Raw genomic sequence first — 16,204 nt, 5'->3', positions numbered from 1 at the left:
TGGCATTATTTCAAATGTTGGAGGGGAAGTTCCTGGGGTGAGGGACAGAAGAGATCCATTCTTCAGTTCATTAAATGTTTTTTACAGTGCTGTCTTAATGACAGAATTCAAGCTTGAGCCATGCACTATGTTACTTGCTTTTGTTTTTCTTTTACCTTTGGCCAATGATCAGACCTACTGCTCAAACACAATAAAATTTGCTGCATGAATAATGAATTATGCTAATGTCGGACATCTCGGACATCTAACAGCTCAGAGCTGTGGCTCTGCCTAGCTTTTCTGAGATCCCAGCAAAAATCCAAAGTTCTCAAACTCTGCCTGATCAGAATAACCAGACAGGGAAAAAGCACAAGTTATATGGGACTGAGAGGTCTGAACCAAGGACTTGGGGGGTCAGAGGCAGCTGGGTAGAACAGCCACCCGTTGTCCCCTCGTTGTTAGCTATGATAAAGGACATCCCTTAACAGTCTGCTAGACGGATCTAGCGACTAACCACAAGTTATTTTTCTGCTTCCCAGAGGGCACAAGACACCGAAGCGAGCTTCTGAAATAAGCATTCAGTGAGACCATGTCTTTCTTTGTTGGCTTGCAATTTCTTCTTTCCTCTTCTAGCAACTGCCCTTTTATTTCATTTTACTTACAATCTGGTTTTTTTGATTATTCCCTCAGGAAATAGTTGCACTGATAAATTATTTTTAGCAGCGTTATCACATAGGACACCTTTCAGATGAATGCCACTGTGAGGCACTGGCTAGGTGCATACTCATTAAACAATAACAGGTTTCATTCAATTACTTATAATTTAGAATGTCTATAGAAGATTGTATGGCTGTTTATGGCCTATAACAATTCACTACAAAAAAAAGATAAGCGGGTTATTATAGTAAGTATTGATTATATGATTGAAGTTCTGGTTTAAAATTTAACGCATTTCATTTGAGAAGGAATTGGTACCAGTTAATTCAGCTCTGTGTTGTTATATTACTTAATATATTTAACTGAGTATAGAATTAGGCCCTAATCGTGAACATTCTTATATTTATTACTTCAGTCAAATAGGGTATTTCTTAGTGCACAAACTCTACAATCTCCCTAAATATTTCCAGTATCAAGGTTTAAATATTTGTGCTAATTAATGCAAAGAAAGCACAACAGCGAAATTTGTATTGAGGGATCTTGACAGACAGCATTTTGAATCCTTACTTAGAGAATATGTATGTGGTTGAATTGTTCCAAGATTCTGAGCCTCTATTTGAAATCATTAGAAGCAGGAAGCTACGGATCACAGGCTGCAGAACAAAAGTTTGCAAACCTGGTCTGCATGTAACCAGCTCCCATTAGACCTAACGAATCCATGGTCTAACTCTCTTTTTGCTACCATACCCTACAATTTATTACATTTCCAACCTCACCCAAATTAACTAATTGTAAGGGAAAAAAAAAAGGAAAAACCGTCAGAAAATAACTAAAAAATATAACACTTACTCCTACCAGAATTTTGAGTCGGGAAAAAGGAGGCTTGTTGAGAGGGTTCATGAAGTCTGTAAATAGCGGTGTTGATGCAGAAACGTTGCATGAACAATGCAATAATTGAAAGTGTTCAGGTGCTCTGGCTGCATAACACAGCAGCAGGAAATGAGTCCTACATAATGTTTTAAATATTGATTTCCATACTCAGCTTTGGGACATGTGTATCCAAAGAAATTGCCTCAAACCTCTCTCTATTTCTCCCTCTGTCAAATAAGCCTAACCATAATGAACTATCTCAAAGGGAAGGCACAAGGTTTACATTGTGGTTTTTAAGTATTAAGAGATTCACCCCATGAAAGCCAGTCAGTGCAAAGACATGTTCTTTTGTAGTAATGTCATTGTTTTATGTCTAGATAGATCATTTGTTAACAACTTCTATCTTTTTATTTAGGTATTCGGTTTACAAGGATCCAGCAGGCTGGCTAGAAATAAACCCTACCAACGGTACCATTGGCACCACGGCTATCCTGGATCGGGAATCTCCTTATGTTCAGAATAACATATACACTGCTCTCTTTCTGGCAATAGACAGCGGTGAGTAACTATTATGGATCATATTCATTAAAGTATATGACTTTTTTCCTGCTTGAAATCTTCTGTTCAGAAAGGTGCACGTGTAAAGTTAAGCATATGCTTCAGCAATTTGTGAGGTGGCCACCTAAAGCTATTAGAGATCATTGCAACAAACAGAAAACAGAGGAATTAGCTTAAAGCTTCAAACTTGGAACAGCTTTGATTTAAGGTTGCATCTCACACATCTATTCCTACACTGCGATCTTAATGGTAGGTGCAAATAGTCTATGAACATTCTTGGAAAGTAATAAATCATCTTTTATCAGAGGTAATTTCTCCATAATATTTGAGCAGTTAGTAAGCCTAAGACACCTAAATACTAATAACAACTCATCCCTGATATGCTGAATTCTATTCTATTCAAAACAATGGCAATAAAAACATAAGTAAAACCCCTTGTTAAAATGCAATATTTTTTACATAGTGTGTGGATTAAAGTTCCTTCTGTCAAATATAATCAAAATTAAACTGTCTAGTGAAAATTCAGTGAGTGACTTTGGAGCAGAGAAAGAAAGAGAAAATCCTGAACATTCCAAATCTCCAGAGCTAAAGGCACAAAATAAATAAAAGATTTGTCTGTAATATTACAGCTAATATGCTAACACTTTTTCATAGCTGCAGCTGGTTTAGTCCTAGTGATGAATTGTAAAATGTTCTTTTTAGGAGGGTAATTCTACATTTTTGTAACCACATGACTCAGGGAACATTTGCAGGGCCTGACAGAAAAAGAAAATATTGCCTTAAGTGTAGAAGAAAAAAAAATTCTGCTGAGATGATGATTTACTTATATATTCATATATGTATTTTTCTTAGGAAATTTCCATGGGAAAATGTAGCACTAAACTTGTTTCTGTCTTTTATTTGCTATTGGATAAAGATTTTTTAAATGCATCTTAAAATGTGGTACACTGGGAAATGTCATCTTACAATGAAAGTAAAAAGTCAGGATAATATTATTGAGGGATTATCAAAAGGATAAAGTTGCATATGTTTTAAAGGTGGAGTCAAATATCCTCAAAGAGAATAGATGGAACAAGAAGCTGAATATTTCCAGCTGTGGATACCAGTCTGAATGAAAGTGGATTTGGGGGTATACCTTTACGTTGCACTTAGGGCAGTAACGTGCGTTGCCCATCTATTCTAAGCCAAGAATCTCACTCCTAGGTGACCCCTCTTAATTCCCAGATTTTTTTCCATTCTGGAAAAACAAGGGAAAGGCATCTGTGCGCTGAACAGCAGAGCAAGAGAAGATATTTAATGTGGGTTAGAGAAAAGGAATCCTGTTCAGTTGAGGTACTGAGCATCTAATTCAAGTGGCTGTTCCTGTGTTTATTTGTAATTCTGCAGTACTGTTAGCATGGGAGCTAATCTACTCCAACATTATTGACTTCTTTGAATGAAGTAATTAGAAACCACATGTGTGCATTTAGTACTGTCATGCTAAGGTGTTAATAATGATCATTCAGGAGTATTGTACTACTTCACTGTATGTAGCTCAGCCACATGTGGAAGTGGCAATAAATAGCGGAACTTAAATAGCCGATATTAACCTTGTGGTCTGTATCACCCCTGGATTAATTACCAAACAGCTTGTGAAACACATTAAACTTAGAGGCAGGTTGGTAACGGGCAAAATTATCTGCTGGTCTATATAAATATGTTTGAGTGGAATTTGTGGGAGTGGAGAGGAGCAGGAGCTCCTCTGGAGCCCCAACCTCAACCTCGGTCGCACCCCGGAACTCGCCTCTGGTCGCGCCTGGCCAGGAGAGCGGTGCCGGACTCTGCTGGAGAGCATCGCTTCGCTTTGGGCAGGCCTGTCAGAAGACAGGCAAGTTTCAGTTCACTTGAGGTTTGATTGCTTCCATCTGCAGAGGGGACAAAGCTGTCTTTGCACATAGGTGCTGCCAGTCTGAAGTCTCAGCCTAGACCCTGTGGCTAAAGCAGCCAAGGAAGTTTTAGAACTGATTTCAACAGGTAGGTTTGGGGGTCTGCCTTGTCCCTTGCAGTTAGGACTGGGACTGATAATATCCCTGGAAGTGGTTCCCCAACTTATTTCCAGGCCACTGATAATGCTAACTCGCAAGGCTGTGAAACCCACTTCATTTTTCTAGCCATCATAGCTAATGTCCATCTTGTAAATGGATATGAAGTTAGGTGACAAGCAAATTGCGGTGGAATGGTATGAAATGAATGCAGAATTCTTTCAGGACTTTAAAAGAAGGTTCTGTTTACTTAAAAAGGAAAAAAAATCAGGGCATTCTTTTTAAAACAGCACGGTCCACAAACTGCAAATCTCTTTCTTCAGGTTAATAAGTGTAGCCTATCTAATACCAGTGAATATGGTTAGGACTTCTTCATGAGAGGGCAGCCAAAGGCAGGATTAAGAATTGCCAAATGAGATAGGCTGGTAAATTGAAAATTCAGAGGCATTTCTGATAGAGCAAGTCATTTGCCTGGGCTAACAGACTTGGAGCGAAAACGGAGAGGGGAAAAAAACCCCCATACTTAATCGGAGATACTTTTTCAAAAGCATTCAGTGTAGGTTGTTATTTCCTTTGGCCTATCATCTTATCTCCAAGTCAAATCTGAGATGTGTTGGCACATGCGCTGAGGAAGTCCGAGCTGCCATACTCTTTCCTTTTCTTAACCGGGGAACAGAGAAGAGCTCAGGTAATGTCCACTGCACAGTAGAGCAGTGTGAATTGGTACCCAGCACAGCTCCAGCCATAACGCAGAGCACCTCAGTCCAGGCCCAGCACCACACCGGTGCTTGCGAGGCTTCCTAGACAGGCCAGCTCAGTTAGACGTCTGCGTGTCCGTGGGGCCACGTCAACACCACCTAACCCATCTTCCCCCAGGTACAGTTTCTGACAGCACTAGCAGGAGTTTCAGCAGTGTTAACATTGTTAATTGTCAGTATAAGGGATTGCAAACATGACGCTTACTGTGGAAGGGTGTATGTGAGTTGTGCGCTAATTTTTATCAGTATTTATAATAAGGTGAGGTTCTCAAATCAAATAAAAACCTTGGACCTTAGACCTTGCTAAAGGACCTTAGACATACACTAAACCCATAAATAATCATATCTTCTATTAGTATTCATAGCATATAGAATTTATGTAATTACAGAAAAGCTACTGTTGTCCCATCATATTCCACGATCACTTCTTTTTAAAATGACCTTAGGTTCATGTGCTCTCTTGGGTGGAGAGCAGAGACAGCTGAAAACAAAACTCGCGGTGATGCTTTTTTCATACCCTTTCACTGATGTCAATAGAGAATCTGTCATTGGATTCAGCAGGCACTGGCTTCTTGTTATTACGCTTCAGTGCTGGGGACAAGTGCCAGGGCATTTTTCTTATTTGTAAAATGTTGAAAATTTCTGTCAGAAGGAAAACCAGGAGCTTCATGCTTGGTAGTCCTTTATATAAATCCATCACATCTTTATCTTTTTTCAGTAAATCACAAAACTGTTCTTTACCAGTAGGATAGTAACCATGAATGGACCATAGAAAATGGAGTCATTCCACTTCAGGAAACAATTTAGTTTATGATATCCTTTTTGAACTTTATGATATTATTTTTTCAGCGTTATCAAATTAACTGCAGAGGAAGGTAGTTAAGTATGAATTATGTTATTTCTAATCTAAACAGCTCCTGTACCTTCCCAAATAGAATTGAAACAATGTGTAAGAGCAAATTTGGTGGACACAGTATTAAATTTATAAAGTTTGACCTTCTATTAGGGGAAATTTCACTTTAAAAGGGACTTTTTTGAATGAATATCCTAATTGTCTCTGTACTTTTGATTTCAGTAAACATCAAGACAGTGTCTTTAGAATTTGAAAACTTTTTATTAAAGACTTGTGTGGACATAGAGTCCATGGTCTATTAAAGAAGGAATTAAACACTGGTAGAAAATACCATAAAGCAGAGTTAACACGTTAAAGTGACATGAACTGTGTTTAATCTGAGAATGAGCTCATAATGGGACAAAGTCTGGTGTATGCAAACTTGGGGAACATCAGAGATTTCATTCAAATAACAAAAGTGCCAATAATCCTGATCATTTTATTTCCTGAATTTAGCATTCTAATTACTAAAACCAATGCAATATCAACAGCATATAGTGCAATTATTTGGAATATATCTGTAAAACACACATATGTTAAATACAGACAAGAAATCATTTGAGTTTGAGAAATCTGCTTGGAATAGACCTTCCAAATTTGCTGCATGACCGTTTTGTAGTGTTATCCTACAGATTCTACCATACACTGGAGTATTTGGGATGACTATTGTAAAGCAGAATACCCGCATATTTTTCTCATAAGGTCAGTCATGCTAAAAACTCTCCAGGAAGGGTCTTTTTTCCCCTGTATTCTGAGAGTTTGAGTCATAATTTAGAAAAAGTAAGGAAGGGAGGAGAAAAACATGAATATTTTTGAGGTGAAGCTAAAGAATATCTGGAAAATGTGTGAAATCTAAAAAAGCTAAAATTGGTTTCTCCCTTTCCTTTAGGAGGCATGAATAATAAAATATATCCAAATTTACCTTAGTTATGCAATAATCACTCATGTCATTGCGGAGGGGCATGATACCCTAGTTAATGTCCCCATTGCATAACTTCTTCTAGCTCGAGAAGAAAAACTTTGGTTACCTTTGTTTGGCTGATACATGGAAAAACCACCTATGCTGTTCAAGTTTGTCAGCTCCTGGTGACAAGTGATGAAATACTAATACCCAGTCTTGCTGATTTGGTTAAAAGCAGTTATCAACTTCACTTTTCTCATGCCACCCTGGCGGAGTACCACCCACACAAAGCCAGGTAGCAATGTTCTCTCGCTGAGACAGATACTCTCATCTAGTGTAAGTGTGTCACCTTCCTCCCCTGCTCTTCTCATCACCAGGGAACTACCGAGACAAAAATTGGGACTGTAAGTACTTCTACTACATTAAACATAGAGGAGGAAAAATGTCATTAAAAAGGTGGCATCTCTTCCAGATGTTAAAGATACTCAGAGATGGAGTTACGGGTTCAAAATTTTAACTGGCGTAGCTTTAAATACTCTAAATCACAGTAAGCACTGTTTGTTACAGCGATACTGCGCGAGTGAAAACAACTGGTTTTCTTTTCTGAAAGTGGTTTGCTCCCTACATGACATCACCCTCCCTGGTGTCCGACGTTATAAGCATTTGCGTGGCAGCCATCCACCGTCACAGGCAGGTTGTCCGACAGAGGGGCTGAGCATCAGGAAATGAACATCAGGAGCAGTAACCTGTATTTAATGGAGCAGATGTATTTGAGCAAGGTAAAGGTTAAGAGATATGGAGGACTATAAAAAGGTGTGATTCTAGATTGGGGTGATTTCAGTGTTTGCCTTGAGCTACACTGGCCAATTTAAAAAAAAAAAAAAAAAAAAAAAAATCAACCTGGATATTGCTTCTATGACTGTAGCCAGTTCCATAAAGATAAATAAGCTTACTGAGTGGCACTATTTCAATTTCCCTGTTGCACATGCAAAGCAAAATGAGGAAGAAGTGAGACAAAGTCTAATTTTCACTTTTTTCCTTGTTTCCAAGGACCAGCTGAACTACACCCAAGCAATTCCAAATCTCATTTATTGTGCAAGTCTCAATACTCCTAATCATTAAAAAGAAAAACTATCATTCTGTACTATGCGTAATGAACAGTAACAGACAACATCTAGAAAAAACTGGAGTAACAAAGAGATGTGTAACAATTTGCAATTAGAACTTTTCCTTACATGTATCTAACCTGTCTTCTTGCTTCATGATGTACATAATTAAATTACCACAGATTGATTCCACCTAAAACATGCTATTTTTGAAGAAAACCAGCAATTAGTTGCCATGGCAACCCAATTAAGCCAGTTTTATACCCCTTATCTTAATTGCTGTATTAATTGGGAAGAGAAAATAAATTGAATACTCATCCTTTTCTCGCCATTTTAAATTTCAGTAAAATATGAATTGCACACAAAATATTGTTTTAATTTGTCATCACAGACTCATGATTAGAAAAAGAAATTAGAATGCTGAAAACAGTATTTAAGATGGATGGCATATGTCAGTAGCAATTTGATACGCTGAAAGAGCTGTGCTCTTTTGAAATGTAATTACTCAAAAATAGGATCTGCATATATTATTTGAGTGAATGAATGAAGGATTGTAACTTTTTAAGACTATTTATTTTCTAAATTTTGAAAAATATCTGTATGCCAATACATACAGAAAATGCATAGGAAATTTCAACTCATGGGAAACTCGGGACCTCTTTTATACAAAATGTCAGCATATGGCATTTATGAAACCAGTTTTCAAATATGTCAGATTCTGAGCAGCACACTCAAATCTGGGTATCTTCCCACGCTACTGGTTCCATTTACTTTGGTTGAACCATTAATAGAGTTCAGCTTACAAAATGTAATAGAATATGCCTGTCTGAATGGGATTTATGCCTGCGGTGAGGGTACCTGCTGCCAAATCACCTAGTGTGCACACATTTTCTGATCCAAAAAACAGCATATGGAGGGAGAGAAAAAGAACCATGAGGGAGGAGACAGATATTTGTGTTTAGATTTCCCTAGCAGTATCGTTAGGAAGCATGAAGCATTATTCCTCACAGTCCATATTTGAAGTATAGTAATTTAAGGAGACAACATGTTACTTAGCCTAACCACGTACTGCAGTGTCTGGCTGCATAGCTCCCTCCAAACAATTTGGGAACTTCTGCAATGCTCTTTTCATTCTTTATTCTCCTCCTTTCTTGCTGTATTCTCTTTCAGGCAAATACAAAGCTGAAAATAGAGAAATTGGTGAAAAATCCATATCCAAGGAGAGATCCTAGGCGGTCCTACATTTTGCAGTTAGTTACATGGGAATAAAATGAAGGAAATTCTGTAGTCATCACTGCAGTTCCAAAATGACCTCAATATGACTATGATTCAGCCATAGGTTATAGAAGTTTAAGAGATAAGGCTTTATTCATGATGGCTCAGAGGAAGGGTAATTGTGCCAGAAATTAAGAAATGCACATTCTCAAAGGCTTTTTTTCCCTGCTCAAATATGAAGAAGAATTGTTCTTACTGTAATTGCTCACTCATTTTGTATCTGTGTAACTTTGTTAGCCAGCAAAAAAGTAGAAGCGAGGTAAAAAAGTTGGAATTGAGCTTTCTGGGTTACGTAAGTGATAGTGGAAGTAGATTAAAAACTGCTGCTAAATGGTAAACCATAAATATTCTAGTAAAATTTAGAAGAAATTAATTTTCACTCTGTCAGCTTGAGAAGGGAATCTATACAGCAATGGATACCCTGTTGCTTGCTCTAGGGATTAAATGGCCTTGTAATTTCTGCATCATGGCATAGAAGGGCATAGATAATATGTATTAATTTGATGGTGCTGGGAGCTTAATTTAATAAGAAGAAATGACTACAGAAGTCTTTTTACCATTCATAATGAGCATGTGAAAAGGGACAGTTCGTGCTCCATTCTTCCTAAAAACTGTTCTGGCTTCCAGCAATTCTGTGGCTTAGATCTGTGTGGCAGCTGGATTCTCTAGAATGGCTGACTTTTCTTCTTTGGAAATTTGATAACTATTGCCAGAATCCAAGGTCTCTGACATTCTTTAAAAAAAAAAAAAAAAAAAAAATAAAACAGTTCAAATTAAATTCCCATTATTCATATTTGTTTCTAATTAGATTTTGTTATGTGAAGGCATTTACATAAATATTCCTTTGCTGTAATGACCAAGATAAAAACCATTAGAGTTCTAAATAGAGATGATTTCCTATGTTTAGCTTTAGATACTATTAGGTGAACTTTCTAAATATAAGTGAAAACACGTAGTCTCATTGCCTCCCAGTCTTAACACTTTTTTATTTGTGTGTCTAGCATTTTTCTTGTTAGTTGATTATCAATGCTTTGTTCCTTAGCTGTGCCACTAAAAAAAATATATTATTTACAAGTAAACTGACTTACATCTGATTTATTTAAAGCCCATTTTCACACAGCATGTGGAAATGTACTTTTTTGTGTTTGATAATGCTTGTTCTCCCTTGTGCAACTTGTTCTATTCTAGATCAAGTCAAGTTTGGTGTTGAACTAAAAAAAAGAATCAAACCAGAAGGAAAAATATTTCTTGAGGATTTTCCTGTTGGTTTTCACAAATTGAATTAAATTTTATTAACGTGAATGAATATTCTTATTATATCCAATTTGTTTAGTTTATAATAGCCTTTGAATCTTTAAATAAAAATATTTTAAGTACCCAATTCTAAAAGAAAAAAAAAAATAAATACACCTCAGTTATTCCAAAAAGGGATTTAAAATTTTAGAACTCGGAAAGCTCAAGGTAGGATGGACAATATCAGTTTAATTTTTTGGTCTTGGGTGGTGTGTTGACCAATGAATATGAGTTCATGTTTTAAGCAGCAATGTTCAAGCAGTTGTTTTACTTGGATATGTTCTTAAGAACCTTTCCACTGCTTTAAGGAACATGCATCTTCATTTTCAAGGACAAGCTAAACTCACTGTAATCCCAAATGTCCAAATCTGTTCATTTTCTAAGATCTGAATATGTTTTTGAATGCTTGGAAAATGTAATGACGGTCACTTAGCTTATTCTTGAGATTTGCTGCAAATTGGAAAGGGAAAGCTGGAAGAAAAGGATTAAATCTTCATGACTTTTTTTTCACTTTGAGACGCATTTAAACGACTCTTCTATCTTGAAAATGTTCTACCAGTTTAGAACAATGTTTCTGACCAGCTTCTGTAAGTACACACTGGCAATTTAGTGTAGATGGATGGCTACTTTTAACTAGGCTTATGCTCAGCTGTACTCCTAGAAGAGAATAGTGTCTAAACATGATAACTGTTTTCATTCCAACAATGAAGTGCTTAAATTGTTTCTCCTACTATTGCTGCTGTTGACAGAGCTCAGTTAGTGGAGAAAAACACTACTGAATGTGAAAATAGCAGATTGACACAGCCCAGATACCAGTGTAGCCAGCGTTGTGTTCCCCAAGGCTTCCTTAGCATTAAGTGAAAAAAATATATGAACTCAAAATGCTCCATGAAAATCACCGTTTGAGTTAAAACATAATAAACCAACTTCCATATTAATAATTTGAGGCTACATTGTCATTAGCATCTGCATTGACTATTTTAAAGCTTCTGTAGATATGCCTGCACAAGGTATGGTGAGACATTGAGACGTGACTGTGGACTTATTCATGCAGCGTGGATCCTTCTGTCAGTCTTTTATGATGCTAACAAACAGTAGGAAGACAAGATAGAAGCGCAGGTGTGTTTACATCATGCAAAGAAATAGGATGCTGTGTAGGCAAGCCTCAGTCACATTATGAGTTTTTCTTTGGATACCCCTAAAACTTAAGTTCTCGACTTTCACTGACTTTTTAGGGGTGTTTGGAGGCCTATTGTGTAAGACACATCAGAAAATCTCACCTGCTGTGTGGTGATTCCTAACCCTGTATTTTTGCTCTCGTGTCAAATAAATGAAAGCTGTTGGTATTTCAATGTGAACTGATTAGGAAGGTCTTAATTCAGTTTCAAAGCAGTTCAGATACTGACTTTAATTTCATGGAGCACAGCTCAGCCATATTAGAAATCTGTACACAACAGCATCACATTTCTGTAGAAAAACTAGAAAGTGGAACATGAAATGGCTCTTCATGTCCATAAAAGTATTATGCTCAGATTAAATGCATCATCAGCCATTCAACCGTATGATTGCTTGTTAGATATGCCATTTTATGCAAGTCTTGATACTTAAGAGAAATGTCATCTTAGTCCATGGCCATCATTGTGCGTAATTGGTATCTTTTAAGAAACTAACTACCTGATTGGCAGTCTTATTTGAGTAGTTAGCTGTCTAAATCTCATCATTGTTCCTACCGGAACTTTTTGGACCAAAACTGCCAGTTTTCAAGTTTCTTGGCTGTGTGTTTCTACAGAGGGCTTATAATTTAAGACTTTATGCTAATAATTCTAATGTGATTCTGCATGGCTTTTCATTAAAATTCAAGTATACAGAAGTATACAAAATATCTATTTCTATAATATTTCTTTTGGAAGTATTTTTTTTTAATTAAAGGTAGCAACATTGTCATTTATGCTGATAGCACTAAAATCCAATTTAACATCTACATCTTCCGGTAACAGTCCCTCGCATTACAGGTTCTTATTCCCAGACAATAGACCTCATCCTATTCTTTCTATGGCACTCTAACTCAGAACTAAGAACTACTTTTGTTAGTCTATTTTTCACTTGTTGCATCTTACAACAGCAGTAGCGATTGCCTGACTGATGACCGCTATTAGAAGCTTTGTATGCAGTCTAATGCCAGGATACGAAGACATTACCAGTCCTGATCCAATTCAGATAAGTGTATCACACATTTCCAATTGCAGCATGTTCTAAAAGGAACCTGTACTTTTTTAGTGTTGCTGATCAAAGTTCCAGTCTCACAGACCTTAACTAACTTGAAAGATCTTACTTGCGTTTTGGTCTCATTGAAGATTACTTGTTAAGGTTCTCAGTCTTGCCCTATTAAAATCAGGATTCAATACCAAGCTTTCACTTTCTTTCCACATAAAATTAACTATCCTTCAGTCTCTGTTTTAGTAGCTTTTACACACGTGAGTACTGCTGTTTCGTTCATAAGTTTGTCCTAGTATATTCACAGCTATGCTGCTTGTGGGAGCCTTAGCAGGAATTTGAAATTATCTCTATCCCAAATGGCTCTAAATGCACCTAAAGGTTTAAAGTATTCAGCCTCCAGAGGAATGGCCAGTTCAGTTCAGTGACAAAAATGGGAGTAGAGCTCTTTTGAAAAGCTGCTCCCAAGGGTTGTTGGACAGAGCCCTTTATGTCTTGGTTTATGCATTAATTCTGCTTTCAGCTGCAAGGTTTTACAATACAAATTAAGAAAAGTTTTATTTCAGAATTAAAATATGCTATGGAAATCTTTCATTTCAAAACCAAAGCTGTCTGGAGATCCTGAGAATTCTGAATTATTTCAAAGGCATCATATTGTCAACTTTATGAAAGTCATATATTTCCAATGGATATGTTGTGGCCATTTTCCCTTGATTCATTTTTTGGATGTATTTTTTAATGACATGTGTGTTAACAAGCTTCAGTTTATGACCTTGACATTTGCTTTCTTTTCTTCTGGAGGTCTTCATAAATCACCAAAAGATTTTGTTTAAATCATTATAAATAAACCAACCAGAGAATAAGTCATTGAAATGGACAGAAGCAATTTCCTTTCTCTCTGTTTGTGCATAATAGTTGTCTGGCCCATAAGCTGTACAAAGAGAGTGAAACATTTGCATGGCAGAGAAAATGCAACCGTATCTGCGTTTGACAAAATAACAGTACATTCATAATGCTGTTGGCTTCTTAATTTCAAAAGGCAGATTTTAATATTACTGACTTCAGAGAAAGATAAGAAGGGCAGTGCATAAGACGTTATCAGTCCAGTGTGGAAATAATGCATTCAAAATTAAAGACAGCAGTTTAATTAAGTGCATGAAAGGCTGGCTTTTATGATCATATTTCAAATAGTCGAATGTCTTTTCATCCATTCTGCCGTATGACTTTACTTAATAATATATCAAGAACAAAAAATGTATTGGAGTCTTTCTGCAAATTCAATTAGTCCAATAAAAAGTGAAAAATAATTTCTTTTTCATTAAAAAGAACTCAACCCTAACCCTTCTGATGACAAAGTGCAAGATGGGGGGGGGAGGGGGATGCTAAAGAACCAATAAAATTCTGCCTTTGTTACGCATTTATGTGTGCATGAAACAGATGAAGTGTCACCATTAGTAACATTTGTTATTGGAAGGACTAATTGCATTCTGCTACAGTTAGTAGTTTATCAGATCCAGACCACAGGGTATTTACTTCTCCCTTAGGATGCACTCACAGTGTAGCAATAATTCCATAGTTTATTGGGCTGCTATAGGCAGGGTAATTATGCTAAAGTGTACCTCTTTCAGTGCTAAACTTAAAACTACCATGACACATTGCACTAGTGCTTTACAGGTTAAGTGCAACCTCTTGAATCCTTTCTACCTGCTAAGGGTTTATAGCTAAGGGAAGTGCAGAGATCGTAGATCTTGTGTACTAAACCAGAAAAACGAGTAACACAAACAACCCAGAAGTGCAGCATTTCAAATGAGAAATTATTAAGTACACGATGCAACAAAGGAAGTAACGAGCGTTTAGAAAACTTTGAGATCAGTTAAAATGGGGTGGCAAAAGGATCTGTACTAAGATATCGAGCTTTAGACTGAAAGCAGTAGGTTACTGGCTCATCCATGGCACACATCTGTAGTGACTGAAAATTATTACCACTTGTCAGCTCCTCTCTGACCTCTGTGAAATGAGGTGCTAGTCTCAGTCCGGCTCCCAGTGGGCAGACCTCTCCATTACAAACACTTCCCGCGCCACGGCTGGTTTGTCAGTCACAGCCTTGGCGCAAAGGCTTGTAGCGGTACCACGGTGAATAAACAACATCCTCACCTCTGAAGCTGGTTCTTTCAGGTCAGGGCTCAGGCAGGCTGGCAAATAATTGGAGAAAGCTTGAAACTCCACCACTAACACAGGGTGGCTCTGGGTAAATAAAAGATCTCATTTTCCAGAGTTGCCCGTTGACAGGTTTCACTTCTACTGACATAACTAAATGTGGCCCTAAGGGTTGTTAAGGAATGATCTGGTCCTGTTCTGTTTATGGGCACCCACTATACAAATTGATTCCTCTCTGCTGTCATTTTTCCTCTTACTTGTCTTGCTCTTGATTCTTTTAATACCATGCTGTCTGTCTAGGGGATGTTTCCTACTATGTTTCTCTCAGTATGTGTTTATGAACAGATTCTTTTCCAGATATCTATTCATGTCCTAATCTCATTTTAACTTCAAAATATCCCTCTCCCAGAGGTTTCCTTAGAATAATTATGCATACTGTATAGAATCAGACAGGCTGCATTCTGAAAATACAGCAATGAATTTACAATAGTGACTCATCAGTTTTTTTAAACAAATAATTTTCATATAACAGAGGTAAGAACTATAAAAATTATTTCCCCTTGCAAGCATGCAGGTAGAGATAAGAGCGAGTGTTTATGGAAGTATGATTTAATAAACATGTGTTTGGTTTTTTTCATATAGGTAACCCTCCCGCTACAGGTACAGGAACTTTACACATCACCTTGGAGGATGTCAATGACAATGTCCCATCCCTTTATCCAACACTGGCCAAAGTTTGTGACGATGCAAAAGATCTCAGGATAGTGGTACTAGGAGCGTCCGACAAAGACCTTCATCCCAACACAGACCCATTCAAGTTTGAACTGAGTAAGCAATCTGGCCCAGAAAAATTGTGGAGAATCACCAAACTTAACGGTAAGTCTATTACTTTTTTTTCTTATGCATTGAGTCCTCCCGCCTCTAGATCCCAGTACGCTCACCTGAGGCTGTCCATTATGTGAATTCAGGAGCAGTTGTGCATTAAATTCTTGCAGGATGGACCCATTGCTGCTGCTTTACACTGTGCTGGTTTTGCTCGGACCAGCTGTCTGGTGGGACATACTAATATTCTGTTTGCATTTTCTCTGAAATCTGAACTTTTTCCCTCTTCTTATTACATTGACCAAACTTTTTTCTTTTAGCTTTGCATTAAAGAAAAGCTACTAATGACTTATAGTTCTGTAAAGATTACCATATTTCATGACATGGAATTTGTTTGCATGAGATGCACAAGGCTTTGCTATAGGACAGCATGAAACTTTTGCATGGGCTTTAGCAATGTACTTGAAAAACTTCCTGATTTTAAGTATTTGAACTCTTCACAAATAAAATACCCAAATTCACTGGGACCAAACACTATTGGTAAGAGGAACAAAGCACATGCTATGCAATTGCAGAAGGTTCGTATGGCAAACTGTGGGCACAAAGTACTCCATTTCCTTTTAATGTAGATTATTTCTATTTGTTTTCTAGCATGTATTATTTATCTCTGTCACTATCAAATCTTTTAGCAGTTCATTTCA

At 37.2% G+C, this 16,204-nt stretch overlaps 1 protein-coding gene across 1 annotated transcript in view; it reads left to right on the top strand.

Annotated features, from left to right (window-relative positions):
- Positions 1-16,204, top strand: part of CDH13 (cadherin 13) — a 518,553-nt gene that overhangs the window by 484,422 nt on the left and 17,927 nt on the right. The window contains exons 11-12 of the mRNA XM_010579656.1: positions 1,922-2,064; positions 15,324-15,557. Coding sequence (XP_010577958.1) covers positions 1,922-2,064; positions 15,324-15,557 — 377 coding nt within the window. The remainder of the gene's footprint in view (positions 1-1,921; positions 2,065-15,323; positions 15,558-16,204) is intronic.

The sequence above is a fragment of the Haliaeetus leucocephalus genome, unplaced genomic scaffold, assembly GCF_000737465.1.
Source record: "Haliaeetus leucocephalus isolate CR32 unplaced genomic scaffold, Haliaeetus_leucocephalus-4.0 Scaffold668, whole genome shotgun sequence".
Lineage (NCBI taxonomy): Eukaryota > Metazoa > Chordata > Aves > Accipitriformes > Accipitridae > Haliaeetus > Haliaeetus leucocephalus.
This window is presented reverse-complemented; position numbering and strand designations above follow the sequence as displayed.